The sequence below is a fragment of the Telopea speciosissima genome, chromosome 4 (genome assembly GCF_018873765.1).
Source record: "Telopea speciosissima isolate NSW1024214 ecotype Mountain lineage chromosome 4, Tspe_v1, whole genome shotgun sequence".
In the NCBI taxonomy this organism is placed as follows: domain Eukaryota; kingdom Viridiplantae; phylum Streptophyta; class Magnoliopsida; order Proteales; family Proteaceae; genus Telopea; species Telopea speciosissima.
In genome coordinates this window covers 25,048,074-25,069,458 of record NC_057919.1, presented here as the reverse complement: position 1 = coordinate 25,069,458, position 21,385 = coordinate 25,048,074, and the positions used below count along the sequence as shown (strand labels likewise).

The following is a 21,385-nucleotide window of genomic DNA, read 5'->3' as shown; positions in this document are numbered from 1 at the left end:
CAAATATAGACGGAACAGAAAGGGACCAGTGGAAGTGAGGGAGGAAAGATAAGGAAAAAAAGGTGAAAGAGTAGAGGTTAAAGGGAAGAGAGGTTATATAGTAGCTAAGAAGGGTAAATCTTGAAATTTCTTTTTTCATCTTGACATTCTGTATTTGTTGCTGTTTTACTTTTTATATATACAATACACTCACTCAATAACCCCCCCCCCCCCCTCTATCTCTCTCTCCTGAGAGAATCCCATTTAACATTCCTTACGAGACCCCACGAGTGGGCTACAGCTACTTTTTCAGTCCCCACTACGAAGAAAAATTTTGAGCCTCATGAGCTCAAGACCTAAGCACTCATCCATCTCTATCTCTCTCACAGACACACACACACACAGGACCCTTCTCCTCCCATCCCCACCTCTGTATGTATCTCACAGGCTTGCTCTCTGAAGGGGGTGGGAGTAAGAGTGGGAGAGAGAGAGACAAAAATAAATCAGAAGGAAGAGAACCCCACACAGAGTCTAAGCAAGACTCAGACTTGCACGTGTCTAGAGCAAATCCAATCTAGAACCTCATTAGTGTCTGTATTAATTTCTCTTTCTCTTCCTTCTCTCACTCATACATGAAGCACACTCTGGCCAAAGGAGAAGAGGAGAATGAGATCTTGAGATGGGTTTGATCAATCAAAGCAGCAGCAGCAGCAGCAAAAAGGAGAAAACAAGTGTCTTGTGTAATTCTTGAAGAAGCCAAATATGGAATCAACTGACTCACAGAGTAATAACCATCGTCAACAACAACAACAACAACACCAGTCTTCTTCTTTGCAGTTGGTCCCTTTAGAAGGCCGATCAGGGCCAGGTCCCGGCCCCGGGTCAGGCCCATTCATGGGCTCCATCTCCATCCAAGCTGGAGCAGTAGCAGGAACATCAGCTTCTGCTACTGGTGGTGGTGGTGGTGGTGGTGGTGGTGGTCTTGGAGTTGCTGGCTCTTCCACATCTACAAGCACTACTTCCAGTACTAGCCCTCGACCACCAAGACTCGTCGATGCTTCCCTTGCCATCTCCACCAAATCCGACTCCAACCCATCTAATCGATCCGTCACTCTCGTCGATCCTTCCAAGAACAAGCAACAACAGCTTTCAATTGCTACCACTACCACCACCACCATCAAGCGATCATCTAAAGACAGACACACGAAGGTCGACGGCCGAGGTCGCCGAATCCGCATGCCGGCCACCTGCGCTGCTAGGGTTTTCCAACTGACGAAAGAATTGGGTCATAAATCCGATGGCGAAACCATCGAGTGGCTTTTACACCAAGCAGAGCCTGCCATCATCGCCGCTACCGGCACCGGCACCATCCCTGCCAATATCTCTACCCTTAATATCTCTCTACGCAGCAGTGGCTCCACCCTCTCAGCCCCATCTTCTAAGTCCGTTCCTCATTCCTTCCATGGCCCATTAGCCCTCGCCCACCATCCCCACCACTACGACGAAAGCGACGCCGGTCGGAGGTTCATCACCGGAGGAGAGATGCTAGGTTTTCATCCTCAGCAACAGCATATATTGACTGGGGATGAAGCTCTGCAAGGTGGTGGTGCCTGTGGTTCTGGGGGAGATTCTTCTGATAGCTATTTGAGAAAACGTTTCAGAGAAGATCTGTTTAAGGAGGAAGGACAGTCGCGGCAGCAGGAAACTGGCGATGCAACGTCTCCCTCGGAAAGTAAGCCTCGGCAACAGCAGGAACAAGGAGGTGCGGTTGCGGCAGCTGGACTGATCCGGCCGTCGAATATCATGCCGGCAACGGCAATGTGGGCTGTCGGACCTGCCCCAACCAGCGGCGGCAGCGCATTCTGGATGCTGCCCGTCACGGGTGGTGGCACCGCCACATCTGGCAGCACCGCTGTTGCTGCTGCCGCCGGGGTTGGCCCTTCAGAACCTCTATGGACATTCCCCACTGCAGGAGGGCAGTATAGAGCAACTTCGATACCTACGGCTACTGGGAACACGCTTCAAGCGCCTCTACATTTCATGCCCACAATAAACTTTTCTGGTGGACTTGAGTTCCCCGGCGGACGTGTTGGTTCGGTTCCACTTGGATCCATGATTGCATCTCAGCATCTGGGTCTGGGAATCTCAGAATCGAACCTGGGGATGTTGGCAGCTCTTAATGCTTTCAATAGAGGTGCCGGATTGAGTATGAGTTCTGAGCATCAACATGCCATGGATCATCATCAACAGGTTCATACCCACCAGCCTCAATCCACTGATAGTGGTGATGAACACCCAAACAGTTCACAGTGACGAGCTTCATAAACCCAAGTCAGTTATAAGCTTATAGCTACTTTTTGTTTCAATATTTATTATATAATAATACACTGAATCATTCAATCTCTTCTTTCAGGCTTTTAATTTGTTTTTCTTTGTTTTCTCTGGTTCTTTGGTAGCAGGGAAGAGAGATTGTTGGTTTTGGTGTTGAGACGCAGGAGGTGAGTTTTTTGAGTTTTGAATTCTTTGAAACTTTGAATTCCATCTCTTACTCAGTCACCTGTTGGATGATCCAAGAAGACGTTCCCTACCTCTCATTTTCTGTGGCTTTTAATATTTATTTCTCTTTTTGGGTTTCTCTTATTTTTCTTCTTTTAAATTGATGTGAATTTGAAGTTTTATTTGTTTGTTTGGTCCAAAGGGACCAAAGGAGAACGAACAGATGGGCAGAGAGAGAGAGAGAGAGAGAGAGAGAGAGGAATTGAGAGGAGCTTTGTACAGCTAGGATATTTGTTTGTGTAGTAATATAATTCTTTGTTTTTAACTTTGTATGAGAAGAAAATTTTCAAGAAAAAAACAAAAACAAGAAAAACCCATTCTTCTCCTTTCTTTATTATGTTCCTTTTCATTATTTCTTTTCTGCAACCTTTCTTCTTCCTCTTTTTCTTAAAGCTTTTAATCTTCTGTGACTGTGGGAGTGTTTTGCAAGAACGATGGGATGTGTGTATAATTGTATATATTTAATCCAAGTGTCTGTCTGGTTCTCCTCACTTGGCTGCTTCATCCTTTCGTCTCTTCTCTCAAGGCCCAAGGGAGAGAGAGAGAGAGAGAGAGAACGAATAAAGAAAAGGGTACCATCACACACACTAAACGAGGCTTCCCTTCCATGAAATAATTGCAATTTGCAGAAGAAGCAGCAGCAGAGCATCACCACCTCTTCTCCTGATATAAATTTTGGAGGCAGTTAACTTAATTTCTTACTGTTTTTTGGGTTCAGGGTTTGTTGGAAATTGTCTGCAGACTTCAATGGTGTTTCAAAGGCAAAGGAAAAGAGGAATCTGCTGGTTTGGTGTCTCCCACTCTCCCTCATTACTCATTTCCTTTCCAAAATTAGGAAAACATGATTTGTCCCGTGGAGTTTATACATTTCAAGAGCCAGAAGTGGGGGAGGAGGCCGCAGGGTACCTTTCTTTTGTGGGTTTTTTTTTTTTCTGACTGAGATACCCTCCTCCCTGTTTGTGTTTCTTGTTGGAGAGATTAGGGAATTGGGGTTTTTTTCTGTAGATTTGTATTCTTCTCGACTCTCCGAGTCAGAAGCTGGGTCAACTCGTTGGACCTTGTTTCTCAAGTCTAGTGTGAACCATGGGAGTAAGAAGTATGAACACAAATGTGAAAATCAACAACACGAGAGTGACTCGTAGTTTGGACTTACAGAGTCAAATCATGTCTTTACAGTTTTTGTATATTTAATCTTTTCATCTTTTAATCATTGGGAAGATGTAAAAATAATTGGGACCATCCGTATAGCTTGCTTGGAACCCATTCAGTACATGCCACGTGTCCCTCCAGCTGTTTTGAGGGGTAAGGGCTTGACTGAGTTTAAAATTTTTATCCCCCAACTTCTCAAGGAAGCGAAAAGTTAATGGAATCCAGGCCCTGCCCAGCCCTGTTCGGGGTTAGGGCGGCTCAGGCTGGCCGGGTTTTTTTTTACACCCTTAGGATTTTGGGTTGATAAGGGATTTCTTTATTTTTCTATGAGAAAAGGCTGGGTATGTTAGTGGAATGTTTTAAGCTTGCACCCTATTCTTTCAGTATCCTCCCTTGGAGGGATAAAGGAATCATTTCGAGAGATATAGACACATAGAGTGGTAGTTTCGGATATACTCCTAGCATATCCATCTCTCTCTCTCTCTTTCTAAAGGAAGTTCAGAACACAAGGTTTGTCCATCCAAAAAGGAAAAAAAAATATAAAAGAGGGCTTATCCTGTTCTGCAGTCACTTTTGCCTTTTAACCTTGTCCCAACAGCGATCCCTGTCTAAGATGCCATTCCTTTATCCATTATTCGTTGAACTTTGGTTTTTTTTTTTTTTTTGTTTTTACTCTTGTTCGTAATAGCTAGATACATTTGTTTCATTATTTTTGAACAAATGCATTGATTCATCTCGTTGAAGTGAGTTTACTATGATAGAATTTTTTATAAGATCAATATGATGAATAAAAGAAGAATTCTTTGAATTCTCTTATCTTCCTCTTGTTAGTCTTGTATGTTCTTTTATCCAAAAAATAAAAGAAAAGTTTTGTACTCTTGTATGGTATCATTTTTTGTATTTTTTTTGGAATTGCCATTTAGATCAGGGTCTAGGATCCATAAATGTCTGGAAGAAAGTTGATTCTAATGGATAAGACAATGGTCATTTTGGATTTTTGGGAAAGGGTCAATTGTATGGGTTAGGAAGGTGTTAAGCATTCACACCTGAACAATAGCCGGTCCTTTTTCTATGTAGATCAAATTCTTAAGTCAATTAGTCATACTAACTAATCCTAATTGCTAAACTTGCATGATAATATTGTTTGAATGTAAGTTGATCTAACTTAGGAAGTTAGATCTGAAAATTGCCATGGTTGTGATGTAGGGACGGATGACTGATAATTTATACAGAGTTGCAAGGAGTGTTTGTAACAGGTGGAGCTACCGTTGTAACTCAGGGAAGAGGTACAGATGGGTGTTACAGGTTACAGAAGGTTTAGGCAATGAATAAGTGAAAGTATAGAAAGAAGCGACTGTCTTTCGTTTCGGATTTGGTGAGTGACAGTGATCTCTCGGTACGTATTGCAGTGGTAGGAGAGTAGGAGTCACGTTACATCGTGCGGTGGCTGTAAGTTGCACGTACAGGACACTTCAGCTAGGGGTAGGGGTCATGCTAGTTTTGGTATGACAAACAGACAAGGAAACCCTAGGTGGGGGTATGGGCCATGCTGGTTAGGCATGGCAGACAAGCAAAGGAAATGGCAGAGTTTTTAGAATCGACAACACCAGCTTCTTCAGAACGCAATGTAGAATCTAAGTGACGCAGATATGAAAAACCTAATTTCGAAAGAAGAAGAAGTCCAAGTTGTCCAAATAGTATTTAGATTGGTAGTAGTATATACTGAGTTTTTATTTGATGTAATAAGTCATATGACCACTTAAGGGGGTGCAAGTTTAATGATAAAACTGGAGTCCAATCACATGGCCACATCATCGGTTGATAAGAGATTTCTCTACTATAGTTGCTTTCAGAATTGGTTTCGAGTTGAGAGTGATTATTTCTCTATGGGTTGGGGTAAAACAGGTTATGTCCCCCCTTTGTTCTTATTGGCTTTATATCTTAATAAATTTTAGGGTCTTATCCGGGTCCCTAATATATTTAGGCAAAAAAAATTTTGTTATCATCAATCTCAATATAGGGGTAATTTTGTTATTTCAAAGATGTAACAATTAGTGTAGCTAGGTGAGATGAGTGATAGGGAGAGACGTAACATTAAGATGTGTCCTATTAGGTTGTAGTCATGTTCATCTACCGAAGGGCACTTAAGTTATGAGATAGGGGACCACGACAGAGTGCACACACATAGGGATGTAAACCGATCGGATTCGGATCGGATGTGACCGGATCCAGATATTCCCTGGCCGAATACGGATACCTCTAAACGGATTCGGATGCGAATCAGATTCTGATTTTTGACCATCCGTTTACATCTCTGCCTTGTGTAACCCGGACCTTCCTCCCCCTAGCGGATACAATTCACTCTCAATCCATATCTCTTAGATGAGGATTCTCTTTTCATCATATTCTAGAACCTGTTGAATCTTCAAAAAGCCTCAAAATCATTATTTATTTAATTTTTTATTATTATGTATTCGGATTTTTTTCAAATGGATTTTTATCGGAGTATTTGGATTTTTTTTTCCGGATATATCTAAACGAATACGGATGTCCCTAAACGGATACGGATGCGGATTCATATTCGGATTTCAGTTATCCATTTACATCCCTATACACACACACTCTCTGTAAAGGGCATTTTCGTCATTGGATTGTCACTTTCGTCTTCCTAAAGAGAAAGCGGTGTATATATGGGACTACGAGAGTGGCTCTATTTGAGCTTAATTTGTGGTGTTTCATAATATCCATCAATGAAAGGGATTTTTTTGTCATCTAATTTCCACCAATCAAAAAATTTTCAAGAGAAATTCACTAGCCTTCCTTTTTAGGAAACGACATCAGACCAAGCGGTGTCGATGGATGGTCAAGATCTAACATTGTCTTTCTCATTTATTATTATTTTAATTAAAGAATGGGATGTATGTTGTATACGGTATACCCTCTTCGAGGAACAATAGCAAATAATAGTAATAAGTGATTTCATTTACTTTTTTTTTTAATTTCACAAATCATCATCTGTTAGAGTGTTAACTGAATGAAGATGGGAACGCAACGGAAGGATTTCATACGGATTTGGTTACAAGTTTTACGAACTTAAATGATCTTCTACAATCTCTAGATATCTTAAAAGGCTTCTCCACGAAAAACTCCACATCACAAATCCTTGGGAATAGATGGAGTCCCAAACACACTAGTAACTTGGTGAACAAAATTGAGAGTGTGTGTGAAGTCAAGGTTGCATGTAAAGATGTCAACGGTTATTCAAAAATTTGTATTCAATCTACGTTCATATCTATTTAAGAGAATCTGAATCCGTCTAAAAACTAATCAGATACAAATACAATAATCCCCCTATCTGACCATTTATTATTTGATTTGTTTATCAATCTGACGGTAATAAAATATTTGAAATATATCTTTGTGACCATCTATCCGATTAAGTTTTTTTATTTTTATAATTTTATAAGTTAATATAATGTGTTTCTTTTTCTAGATTTTCTATTGGTTCATATATATATATTTGATGCATTGAGATACATAGAATCACATATCTATTGAAATAAATACAAGATAATATCAAAAGTAGAAAACGTAAGAAAATCAAAGACTAAGAAGAGTAGAAGAAAGGGTAGTTGCTTAAATCTCAAGTCTCAACCCTAACCCTCATCAACAAAACTATACGTTTGGTAGAATTGACAATCACAATGCTGATCTGCTGTCCTCTTATTCTTCTTTGGAGGACATTACTCCTCTCCCACCCCCCTTATGATGAGTTGATTAATCTTTCTTCTCAGATTGATTAGGTTCAAAAGGTTGAGGAGATCTTTTGGTTAAAAAAATCAAGACATTTGTATATCAAGGATGGTGACCGGAATACCAGATTGTATCACACTGTATCTCGAATCCACATTAGAAAAAGGGGTATCCAGTACATTCTTAATGATGATGGTGTTAAATTGGATATTCCGGTTGATATTGCTCAAGAATTTATTTCCCGTCTTCAAGGTATTTTAATGACCTCAAATCCTTTGGATGCTTCTTTTGTGGAATCTTTATTTGACCCTATCCTTTCTGTTGACGATAGGAATTTTCTTTGCCATCCCCCTACCTATGATGAACTACAAAGAACAGTTTTTTTCATTGGGTTCTCTTAAAGCTCCTGGGTTTGATAGTTTTCAAGTTTGTTTCTACCAAAAAATTTGGGACCTTGTAGCACCAGATGTGTTCAATTTTGTTTCAATTTTTTTTAATGAGAGCCCCCTTCCTTTTGGAGTAAACCATACTTTGGTCTGTCTTATTCCAAAAAAGGAGGATGCTTACAGAGTCCTGGATTTTAGGCCTATTAGCTTTTGCAATGTATCTTATAAAATCCTTGCAAAACTTTTGGCATCTAGGCTTAAAATCTTTCTACCCTCTTTCATCTCACCATACCAAGCTACGTTCATCCCTGGAAGACAAATTGTTGACAATATAGTCATTACCCAAGAAATTTTCCATTTCTTATCTCACAAGAAAGGAATGATAGGTTATGTGGCCACTAAACTTGACCTGTCAAAAGCCTACAATAGAGTGGAGTGGAGTTTGTTGACTAATTTATTTAAATTTATGGGGTCTGGCCATTAATGGAATACTCTTATCCACAATCTTATTTCAAATCCTTCTTTTTCCATCAAATTGAAGGGAAGTTCCTTTGGTTTTTTCTCTGAATCTCGTGGTATTCGCTAAGGTTCTCCCCTTAGTTCCTACCTTTTCCTTCTAATCATGGAAGTCTTGTCTAGATTACCTATGGCTTATAGGGAGTTGGGGATGTTCCGGGGAATCAAACTTGCCTAATCATCCCCTGAGGTATCTCATCTGTTATTTGTTGATGATACCTTTGTGTTCTGTAAAGCAACTGATAATGATATTATGACCATAAAGGTAGTTCTGGATCTTTTTTCTGATCTATCAGGTCAGGAAATTAATTTTGGGAAGAGTGGCATGTTCTTTAGTAAAATGTTTCTCCCCTGGACAAAATCAGACTTTGCTCAATTATTGGAATTTCTAATGAACAACCCAATGCATCTTATTTGGGCACAAATCTTCTTCCTATATGTTCTAAGACAAAGGGACTTGGAGGAATTGTGAACAGGTTAAAATCAAAACTCTCTATTTGGAAGGCTAACCATCTCTCTTCTGTAGGTCGTAAGATCCTTATTCAGTCTATGCTAAGCTCCATAGCTGCTTACCTCATGTCTTCCTTTTTATTTCCTGTAAAAATTTGTAAAGGTATTGATTCAATTTACCTTAATTTTTGGAATGGTAGTACAGATGGTTGTAAAATGGGTCATCTGATATCCTGAGATAAGATTTGTTCCCCTACTCATTCAAGAGGCCTAGGGATCAGGAAAGCAGAAATTCATAACAAATCATTAATTCTTAAGCTTGGTTGGAGACTTTTGAACCAACATGAGGACCTCTGGGCTAAGGTTTTACGTGCTAAGTACTTCCCTAACTCTTCAATTTTTAATCCTAGAGTTATGAAGAAAAAAGGTTCTTGGTCTTGGAATAGCATCGCCAATATGCTCCCCTCTCTAAAACAAATGGTCTTTCGTCAAGTGGGAGATGGATGCTCAACTTTCTTTTGGAATGATCCTTGGGTTAAATCCATCCCTGGCCTTAGCCTTACTCATGCTAATTAGGATCCTTTTCAGGATGATTTAATTTGTAATCTAGTTGATCAACATGGGTTAATTTCCCCAACTTTGTTAAATGTGCTCCTCACTTGCTATGTTGCATCTGTGTCTACTGTTGTGCTTACAAATAGGGATGATCTCTGGAAATGCTCTATTTCCAATTCAGGTAGGTTTTCTACCAAGGTTGCTACAAGGTTTCTTACAACTAATTTATGTCCTAATTTGCAAAATAAGCACTCTTCTTGGTGGCATTTCCTTTGGAAAATTCCTATACACCCCCAGTTTAAATTATTTTTTTGGCATGTCTTACATGCAGGAATTCCTGTTAAAGCGACCGTATTGAAATGGGTTCCGATCAATTCTTGTTGTGTTCTTTGTGGATCTAATTGTGAATCCATATGGCATCTGTTTATTCATGTGACTGGATTAAGCATATCTGGGTGAGGGGCTCACTAGGATTAAGAACTGAATATCTCTCCCACCCATCCTTGATTCAGCTATGTGATTCCCTTCTTTGTGGGAAATTTCGTAACAAAAACATCGCTAGATGTTTTTTTTTCCTGTTTTTATAATAACTAGCTATTTCATTTGGCATTTTAGGAACAGGGTCCTCCACAATGTGGTTAAGCTTGATCCAATGTGGGTTTTATCCAATATCCGAAAATGGCTTTGCAATCTCAAAATCTCCCCTATCCCAGATGTTTCTACTGGTTCCCTTGAGACTAAACTCATTTTCTCTCGTTTGGATTGCATTACCAATATGCCGATATATCATTATCCTATTCTCATGTGTGCAGGTTTGGCAAAAACCAATATAGACAGTTCAGGATGGGTATTTTCCTTTTTGCATCATGGTGAACTTAAACTGATAGCTACTGGTTTTTTGGTGACTAACAATAATTTGGAGATAGAACTTTTTGGACTGCTTCAGGATTTAAAGTAAATTCATGATTTCCATATCAAGGAAGTTTGGTTTAACGTAAAGGAGCTTGTGGATATGATCAAGAATCCAATGGATGCGCTGCGATCCTTGTCGTTGATTGGTATGCTGCTTAATGCCAATAAAGAACTAGAGCATTGATGAACCCAAATTCACACCCACCAATCGAAGGTCGCCACGTGCCCCTGGTCCAAGGGGGTGGACCAAAACCGAGCCAACAACGGACCGATCGCAGGTTCGCCCCACACGGCCCGCTATGAGCCCGGACCAAACAACCACCCTCCAGGGACCTAGACTAGGATACTACCATCTTCCCCAATAAGAGGTACACCATCACCTGGACTCTGTACCACTGTCATAGACAAGACTTATACCATCTTCCAGACTCTACACCATCCTCTACCAATTACATAATCTAAGACGGATACAAATACTTTACATTTATCCATTGGAAACACCATTCCTATCAGGACACTATCTCCCCGTAGAGAAGCAACTAACCAAGGAAGACCCCTGACACTCCTGAACTCTATCTGCTACGGGGATGATTCGCCATCAACTAGGACTCTCTGCACCACCATACTCCATTATAAAAAGGAAGGTATGTTACTCCATCAGCCATCTTGAATTCTATTCACTCATCTGTTTGCTCAGGGAGATCTTGTTATACCCGCACCCCGGGAGTATAATTAATTATTATTTTTTTCCCGTGACGTGTAATTATCACTGTCACATATGCTGATGAGCTGTTCTCACTAGTGGTCAAACCCAGCTACAAAATTATTGACCACAGTACGGGCTTGCCTGTGGAGGAAAGGTTCCTCAACCGTCGGTGGGGGAAATTCGTTGACGGCGACTTCATTGATTTTCCTCCAAGTACTAGTCCAGGAAGTGAAGAGTACTAGAGCGTGTACCTCGGAATGTCGCCTCACTTGGACACTTCGTTCAGTGATGAGCTTGAGACTGCCGTGGCGAGACTATTGGGGTCATGAGGGACAAACCATGATGGCTAAGAAGTAAGTTTTAGCCCTTAATTTTATTTATTTATCCTTTCCTTCGATGTTCTCGAAGTGTGGGTCAAGGTTTGAACCATCCGAGCTATTTTAATGGTGTAGGGAATATTCCATTTGTGGGTCCCACTTATTTAAGGGAGCATGTGATGGGCTTATAATCCCATGGTGGATGGATCCATCCCCAAGTGGGTTCTTTTCTATTTGAAACCTGTGGGCAGGCCCATTTAGTTAAGAGGCCCATTTAACTTGAGGGCCCATTTGACTCTATTTGACCAAAAGATGGGTTAACCCATTCCTTTACCCTAAATAAGACCATGGGTCGACCCATTACCTCTTGACCCATTTGACTTAAAAGATCCAAGACCCATTTTTACAAATAAGTCTAAAGGGGGAGAGAGCACTCATCCCTCATTACTTCTTCCATCCAACCTAAATCGTGGAGGAGAGAAAGAGGAGAGAAAGAGGAAGGAAAAAAGGGAGGAAGAAGGGTGGAGCAGCTTGATAGGGAGGCTTGAGGATCTTGCTTCTTGGAGCCTTAACGTGGGTGTTATTTCTTGAGGTAGGTAAGTCTTTAAGGCCCTCTTCCTTCTTCATTTTGGGTTTTGGGGTTGGGAGATGGTAGAGAAATCGATCTAGGGTTATCTTGAGACCCAAGGATCGATATGAGCTCATGGCCATGATCATGGTGGAGCTATTTGATTCCATTGGCTAACCTCAAAGCTCCCAATCCCATCCCCATCAATAGACATAAGGTTTCTACCTTATTATGCCCTAAATGAGGATTCTCCTTGCTTTCCTTTATTGAATCAATGGGTTGCATAGGCCTAATGGGATCTGAGGACCCTAATGTGCCAAGGAGAAAGCCTTCTTGGTGTTTCCTTTCCTCCAATCTACTTAAAAATGGAAGCCTTGGTGAAGAATCCTTTGATTTTGGAGTTTGGAAGCAGGTGGTTTTACCTGCGATTTTAAGACCTACGAGAAACCACCCCTGCAACCACCCTGAGACCATCTCTTAAGAAGCTCTCTGTTAAAGTCGATTTTACTTACGATTTCACATCTAAGGTAAAACCACATGTAAAATCGCACCTAGAAGAACCCTTCCTGAGCCCCTGTTAAAGTCGATTTTACATACGGTTTCATGCTCTCTGAGAAACCACCCATAAAATTGCCCGTCCCCAGAACTATTGACATTTGACCTTGATCCGCTGTTTTGACCATAACTTGGTCTATGCATATTGTATCATATGATTCAACTTGCATTATAAACTAGACTCAAAGGGCTACAATTATTATGAAGAAACCTTGGACCCAATATGAGTGTGTGATCCTTAAAAGTGGATTCAAACCTGACTGATGTGTTTAGACAGCAACTTTAGAATTTAAGTTTTATGTCGGTGACCTTGCCTACTTCGTGGCTATTGAAGTAGAATTTATTAGGGTTTAATGGGGGGGTTTAACTACAACCTAGGGGGTGACCTTGGTTCAATGTTGGACCTCATTAGTAAGGCCTTGCCTCTAAGTACAACCATAAAACCCCTCCTTGCAACCTTATTGCTTAGTTTGGGTTGCATTACTTAAAACCCTAGAATGTGACCTTTGGGAGTTCAATCCCTTAAGTTTTTTACACCCAATGAATTTAATGATGTAATCAGGCCCTAGTGGACCCTAGAACACCCTTCCCTTGTCCTTGGGACTTAAAGATCCAAGTGGGATAAATTGGGTTAAAGAACACCCTCAAAATCGTATCATGCCTTGATCGAATGCGAGGCCAGATGCAACGCCCTACCTACAACCGTGCTTGCATCCATGCTACCCTAAAGGCCTGCAGGCTATGTAATTTATGGGGTTTCCCCTAAGAGACTTTCTCCCACCCTTTCTAACACTCTTCTACACTATCCTAGGCTTCATTGATTGTGTGAGGAGAAGCACTTAGCGGTCATCGAACGACGAATCAAATCAACGGGACACGAACTATATAGTGAGTGGGTTTGGTTGTTTGGGCTTGATATTATTATTGCATTGTATATTATGTCATCATTATAAATTATTAAGCATGCTTGCGTATGTTGCATACTTTTATATATGATTATTATGATGTTGATTGGAGATGCTTTACTTTGATGGGTCTCGATGCCAGTGGGTGCCGGTGCCGGTGCCGGAACCCCGGATACTATATACACTTATGAAGTAATTATGTTGAATGTCATGTTGAACTGTATGTGCCGTGCCGTGCTGATAACCGGGCACTAAACTAGATGAAAAGTCGATGCGCCCGGATTATCTCTCGGGACGATAGGACTTGCATGTAGTATATCTACGGCTAGGATTTTACACCCTTATGCTACGACCCTTACCAACAGGGGTTTAGGTGTTGGGTAATCAGTACACCGGATTCTGTGGAGGTGGGAGAGGCCAGTCATGGCAGTATTGGTTATCAAGGGTCTGCCATTAAGTGGTCTTAGAGGCTTCGATCAGCATAGGTCCCAGGTGACAATTGAGGTTTCATTGTGGCGATAAGTTAAGTGACCCACAGTGTCTCTCGAGTTGTCACAGTAGTATATACCTCTGACTTAGTTGTGATGTTAGGTGAAAATTTTATTTAACATATGCATGCATCATTGAACTATGTGAATTGTGTGTTTGTGCATCCCCATCCCCTCACTGGCTCAGTGGAGCTAACCCCCTCGTGTACACAATTTTTAGATTATGATGCAGGTACAGAGGAGCCAGAACCTATGTTAGAGGAACATGGCAACGGGTGTCCTTGTGACGATTGTGCCTACGGCCGTGAGAATTCTAGGGACTTGTTCCCCTTTTGTTTATTTTAGGGCGTAGGCCCATGTATAAATATTTACTGTGATACCCTTGTTGATAGTTATTAGATGGTAATGGAAAATGGATTAACTACAGTATTTATCATCTAGGCTTTGATCATCTTGTAACTATTTGATTTTATACACTTTCACAAAACTATTGATCTTTTGGAATGTAATATTTTCCTTTTCGCACTCTGATATTATATTATTTTAATATTGGTTATGACTGTGCGTTGGGGCACTGTGTCAGTGATCCTGGCAGAATAATAGGATGACACGCGTCGTCCTAGTCACCCCTTGTATTGTATTTTATTCCTTGTTGGGATGGGGACGTGACAGAGTGGTATCAGAGCAATGATGCTCTGCACCGACCACAGTCTCGCGGACTCTTGATTTACTCTCCACAATTAGGTTCTAAACTAAAAATCTTCAAGAACATAAATGATTGTGTGCAGACATAAGAGAAGACTGATTGTGGTGAAACAAGAACTTAGAAGATAATAGGCAATATAGAACTTAGGACTTGAACCATAAGCTGTTAAGCTACAACTATATAATTGCTTGGTTGAGTCTTAAGTAGATCATAAATGGATAACTATATGTTATAATTCATAAACAATAATGAACCAACCACAATTATCAATAATGATTTAAATAAGAAATAATTAAGCAAATACATAGAGATACATATAAGATTAATTACAAATATCCAGTTGTTCCAAATCAGAACATTTGATTATGTTTATCTCAGATTAAATATATAAGTCTACCATTTCTAAAAGTTCCCAGTTGGTCATCTTAAGACAAGAACTAGAAGAACTGATCCAGAATAACTTCAATTTGTTGAGAGAAAGCTAGGCTAGACGTTGCACCACCGCCACCACCGCGACCAAGAAAGGTGTTGATGTCATCTACCCTTCTCTTGATACCCTCTAGGAGCCGAGTCTGGTCGGAGAGTTGCTTTGTGACCTCATCGAAGTGCTGGGTCCCCCACTAGGACCAGTGTCATTAGAGGCCCCATCCTCCTCAATAGCAGTCGGGGAGGGCAATGAAAGGATAGTGTCTGCAGGGGAAGAAGACCTTGACGAGGGCTCCCCAGAAGACTCAACCACAACCGTGGCAAGATCAGAATCGCCAGATAAAGACATGAATATGAGGCAAGCGACTTACTCGAAACAAAGTCCTCCTGACGATAGGCAACAGACACAAGAAGACCGCCAACCTACAGCCATCAATGGGCAAATTTGTCACAAAAAAAAAGAGAAGTAAAGAAAAATGGAACGAACCTATACCCATCACCAAGCGTCGATCGTCAAACCGCGGGTCACGGGCCCCAACTGCCAGAGGCGAACAAGAGGCCACGGGCACCGATCGCCGCAACCGTGGGTCACGTTTGTTGATTGATGAATGGGAGGCCACAGGACGCTGATCGTCGAACGAAGGTCGACGGGTGCTAATCGTTGAACGATAGTCGCGGGTGCTGATTGTCGAATGGAAGGCCTCGGGTGTCAATCGAATTGGAGGCCACAAGACGCTGATTGTCGAACGAAGGTCGCATGCATTGATCGTCGAACGAAGGCCCTGGACGTCGATCAAATCTGAGGTCGTGAGCACTGATCGTCGAACGAAAGGTCCCGGGCGCCGATCGAATCTGAGGTCACCGGCACTGATCGTTGAACCACAAGTCACGTGTGTCGATAATGGAATGCGAGTCACCAGCGTCAATCGTCGAACGAGAGGTCACGGGCCGCCAATCCTCGAACAAGAGACCACGGGCGCTGATCGTCAAACCACAGCTCACTGGCACAGATCGTGGAACGTAGGTCGGGTGCTGATTGTCAAGCCACAAGTCATGGGCGCTGATCGTGGAACGCGAGTCACGGGCGCCAATCGTCGAATGAAAGGCCAAGGGCGCCAATGGAGGGGCGTCATTGCCGAGCACGGACACCAGGCGTAAATCGCCATGGGCGTCTATCAAATGAGCCTTGACACCCAACGCCAATCGCGTGCACAAGCGTTGTCCTCGCAAGGGTGTAAACACTACCGAGGGCCCAGAAGCCGAACCGAAATACCAGCAACGCGCGTGAAAGGCACCACCATAAGCACAAAGATGGGCCGCCAAACCCAAGACTAAAGGCCAAGCCAAGCCAAGCACGCCACCAAAGCCTTACTGTTCCTTATGACCCAAAATCAAACACTTGGGGGGCACCAAAAAGCCATTATCCAATGCAAGGAGGGAAGAAGACCTCAAGGAGGAAAAGTGAAAAAGCAAAAAGCAAGAGTGAAAAAGCGAAAAAGGGGATGGAGAAGAAAAGGAGATATATTACAAAAAAAAAAAAGAGAGAAGGTAAAAAGAAGTGAGAGGAGAGGTTTGAACCCACAACCTCTCCCCCTACACCAAGCAATCTGCAGACACATCCTCCAACAGGAAGAATCTGTAACAAACCCCCTGAGAGGGTAAAAAGACAAAATTTACTCTCTTTGACAACCTGACCCAAGAGAGTGGGGGGCAAATGTTGAACCTAAATTCACACCCACCAATCGAAGGTCGCCACGTGCCCCCGGTCCAAGGGGGTGGACCAAAACCGAGCCAACTGATGAGCACATTTATGTGTGAAATCTTAGGGCATAAAACATACATTTTACCACATTGGACAGAGTTACTTTAGTGCTTTCTTGTGTTTTTCAGGTTTTGGGCTATTCTAGACTATCGGGAGCTGCATGTCCCAAGTTTCACGTAAAGTTGCTATTTTTTCTTCCATGGCTGTAAAGAGGACAAAATTTGGAGCAAGTTGGACATGTGGAACGCAAATACGCATTCGTCTAGCCCTCCATACAGTTGATTATTCTTTTTAGCCCAAGAAAGGATAATGGGTCAAAAAGGAGCTGTAGTGCAAGCCCATAGTCAGTCTACCACTGCCCAAGGATATTTTTGACATTATAGAAGATATTTCTAAGCAATAGTGGAGATCTACTGTAAGTACAGGGCCGTTTCGATAATTTTGCATTCTTGAAGAGAGAGAAGGACTGCTACCCACATAGAGGGACCCACACTGTCATTAGATTCCATTAATTTTGAAGGCCCACAAGGTGTCCACGATTTTTATGGGCTGCATTTAATGCCCCATGATTTTTAGAGGACACATTGGGGATTTTATTATTTGGTTGAGTGGAATCCTAGTCATCGCTCTCTCTCTCTCCTCCAACTTTTCAAGGGCATTCCTAGAATTTTACTTGGGATAAATTTATTTTGAAAGATATTTTCTCATCTATGGAAGGTTGAAAAATCAAAGATGCTTTGATTTTATTGCTTGGAGAAGATATCTACAAAGAAAAGGAAGCACAAATTAGAATTAGAAATTTACTTTTCTAGAAATAGAAGGTTTATGTAAACAATATTCTCTTATTTTCTTCTTTCTATTTTTTATCTTTTTCTTAGGAGCGGAGATAATGTAAAGGAGGAAGGAGAAGAGAATATTCTCTTTTCTTAGGGAATATTTCTCCTACACTTCCCTCTTCTCTCTTCTCCCCTTTCCCCTATAAATACCCCTACCTCTCTTGTAAAGTTTGCTCATTCACTTAGTAAAATTTCTTCTCTTCTTCTCCTTCTAATTTGTGCTTTTTGGCTTTTCTAAGTTCTAGTTTGCTTTTTGATTTTCATTTAATGGTTGTAATAGGTTTAGTTTATACTTAAGTCTTCAATTGGGTTATAATTTCTTAATTCTAGTTTAGGTTTTAAGCCTTCTAGTCTAAATTCTTAAGTTGATGATAAGACTTGAAGATTTAGAAGAGGAGGCCATGGTAAGTTTATGCAAGTATTCAAGCTTTTCAATTACATTCATGCAAGCACATCTAGGTTTTACTATCTAAACTCTCAATCTCATTCTCCATCTCCTCTATCTGTCTCTGTCTTCTTCTTCTTCTCCCTCTATTTCTTTTATTTTAATTTTATATGATTGTGGTTTGTGGATGCATTTTTATTCCCGTATTTCTTTTTATGTGGTTAGTATGTGTGGTTGCATTTTTATTCCTTTCAATTCGCTTTAGTTTGATAGGTTAGATGCTCATGTGTTAGGACACCAATTTAATTCCTTAATTTTGTTAGATGTTTATGAGTTAGGATGCATTAATTTTCATTAGTTTAATTAGTTTAATTTAACACTTTAATTTGGTTCACTTTGCATTATTTTTAAGTTAGTTAAATAGAGTGACGTATATCTCCTCGCGTTCGATCCGTAACTACGATTGACCCGTACACTTGCGGTTTATTTTAACTCAAACACCAACAACGGACCGACCGCGGGTTTGCCCCACACAGCCCGCTATGAGCCCGAACCAAACAACCACCCTCCAAGGACCTGGACTAGGATATTACCATCGTCCCCAATAAGAGGTACACCGTCACTTGGACTCTGTACCACCGTCATAGACAAGACTTATACCATCTTCCGGACTCTACACCATCCTCTACCAGTTACACAATCCAAGACGGATACAAACACTTTACATTTATCCATTGGAAACACCATTCCTAGGGGTGTCAATGGGTCGATTCGGTCCGGTTTGGGTTTGGGTTTTCTGGTTTCGATGTGGCTTTTAGAGAAACTGAGACCAATCCAATAAGAACTTTTCGGTTTCTGTGTGATTTTCTTTCATGTCGATTTCGGTTTATGATAACGGGTTGATATCGGTTTGGATTTGGTTCGGTACCAGGTTTTTTTAAACAAGTTGGATTCGGTTTGTGCCTATTTTCTTCTCTTTCTCTTTTCAACTACATAAAATATTTCATTGGCCCCACACTTAAAAAGGAGATCAATGGAACAAGTTATCTTAAAACCATAAATTTGCTCACTAATATTGAAATCAATTCAATGATCCATAACCTTATACTCATTATTTTCTTAACGGTTTCATTCGGTTTGGTTTTCGGTTTGTTATCGGTCGGTCCGATGCGGTTCAGTTTTCAACTAGTCCTGTCATACCCCAGTCCAATAAGGATCGGTTAGGTTCGGTCTCGGGTTTTTTCGGTCGGTTTCTATCAGTCTTAACGGTTCGGGCTAGGTTTTGACACCCCTAACCATTCCTATCAGGACACTATCTCCCTGTAGAGAAGCAACCAACCATGGAAGACCCCTGACACTCCTGAACTCTATCTGCTACGGGGATGATTTGTCATCAACTAGGACTCTTTGCACCGCCATACTCCATTATAAAAATGAAGGTATGTTACTCCATCAGTCATCTTGAATTCTATTCACTCATCTGTTTGTTCAGGGAGATCTAACTTAGGCATCGGAGAGTCCTAGGTCGGAACCACACCGATTCTCCTTTGTCACTCTGGTCCTTTTACAGGTTACGGCACTCGAGGGACCCCTGTACAATTTCCTGACGCAACAAGCATCTTCCTGTGATTTCCATTATGGATGGTCATGTCTGGGATTTATTTTCTTTCCTAACGTGTTATGTATCTACTAGAAGGACCCATCTTTTTGTTAGAGACAATATTGTACAAACTCTTATCTCTTTAGTTTAATAAAATTTCTTTTCTCATAAAAAAATAATATGTCAACGGATAGGATATTATCTGAATCCGTCCAAAAACTAATATGATATTATACGAATTCGTCATAATATAATCGGATACGAATATGATAATGGCACTATCCGACTGAATTCGATCCGTTTACATCTTAGTTGCATGACTGCAATTAGAGTTAAATATAAATTGATTATATCTATATATAATTAGTCTCTACCTCCTCACAATCTCCCACTTTAAATAACAAACACTGAGAGAAAAGAGAACCGAAGGAGGGAAGCCACCTCCATTAGTGGCTGACCCACCTGTTCCAATCGGCTGGCACGGGTGGGCGCCAAACTCGAACCGGGTCTTCCCTGGTCGTTTAACATGTGAGGCTCAGGAAAAAAAAAAAAAATTTTGTCCTTTTCTCTTTCTTTGATACCTTTATTTTTTTACCATTAAAAAAAAAAAATTCTTGATTATTTATATTAAAAATAAAAGTTTTATCATTTTCTCATATTTTTTCCATTTCCGCAACCCTACTCGTATCCTCGTTATCCTTTTCAACTTTCATTGTTGCGGCTGCTTTCTTGTTCTCCACTTCGAAACCCGGTCCATGTGGGTCCCACTGCTTATAAAGAATGAATAAGTCATAAAACGACCGACCATAGAACCCTATTCAATTCAATATATTAAGCGGGAATGCATTATGCGTATCAGCTTTCAGGTGGGGCAGTAAAGGTGTGAACGACAATCACTCCTCTCCTCCTCGAAACCAAGAATTCTAATGATTCAGAAAATTTTATAATCAAATATTGTATTAAAAATTAAAATATAAACATTAATTAATAGCAACATATTTTAATTGTTTTGATTAAAAATATTTATGTTCTCCTATAGTCAACCAGTTTAGATTTATTAATCATTTTCTAAAAAAACTTCTCAACTTAAATAGTGTAGTGTATTTTAGTGATTAACTATTGGGTTAATTGTAAAAGGGGAAAGAGAATGCCACGCAGTACACGTTAATCCTGTGCCCAAAGGACAAGCGAAATGACGGTCACATCTCTAGTCATTTCCATCTTTTTAGGGGTTCTGGCAATCATTACTTGCGTCCCTATGTTTGGCACAGAGGCAGACGGCGTGCGCTATACGATCGGTTGGCATTCTTTCTCCCGTAAAAGATTTAAATTGCCAGAACAAATATTCAGGTTTGAATCTTGAGGTTGACCATTTTGCACAAAAATACCAAAGGTTAAGAATCGACTTGAAACTCACTCCTCGACCTTACAATTGCATGGCACTAGGCAACAACGGGTAAGAGGCCGGTGAAAAATTCAGTGGACCATCTAACAATATTGTGATTTGTGAACAATAGCGAAAGGGTTAGGTTTCACCTTCTTAAAACAGTTTGACTGTGATGGAGCCAAATGAACTATAAGTAAACAACAAACACACCAAAGAACCATGCTTATCAGATACAAAAAGGTGGCACAAATCAAAGATATAGAGGCACACCTCAAAAATCGAGTTCCCCACAAGGCTCCCCTGTAACCTAAAGTCCTTTGATAAAGGCCTTTTTGTTTGGGCATACAAAGCTTCACTAATAAGAATGTGTAGCACACATAGATTCTGAATTACAAATTTCATGAAACCATGGAATGGAAATGGGCCAAAGTTCCACACGTCAAGAACTAGGTCCTCCTAACAAGGGTGTTAGCCAAGCTATTTTCTTC

The 21,385-nt window shown here is 40.8% G+C and overlaps 1 protein-coding gene across 6 annotated transcripts in view; it reads left to right on the top strand.

Moving 5' to 3' along the window:
* Positions 1-700: 700 nt before the first annotated feature.
* The window catches only part of LOC122658668 (transcription factor TCP8-like), a 29,439-nt gene continuing 8,754 nt past the window's right edge, over positions 701-21,385 (top strand). The window contains exons 1-4 of one of the 6 annotated variants that reach the window (XM_043853719.1): positions 702-902; positions 945-2,306; positions 2,372-2,379; positions 2,433-2,613. In XM_043853719.1, coding sequence (XP_043709654.1) covers positions 742-902; positions 945-2,292 — 1,509 coding nt within the window. In that variant the 5' untranslated portion in view covers positions 702-741 and the 3' untranslated portion in view covers positions 2,293-2,306; positions 2,372-2,379; positions 2,433-2,613. Of the gene's footprint in view, positions 2,311-2,371; positions 2,380-2,432; positions 2,614-18,316; positions 18,331-21,385 lie in introns of those variants that run through there. The other 5 variants (XM_043853718.1, XM_043853713.1, XM_043853717.1 and 2 more) reach the window with 5 other exon arrangements.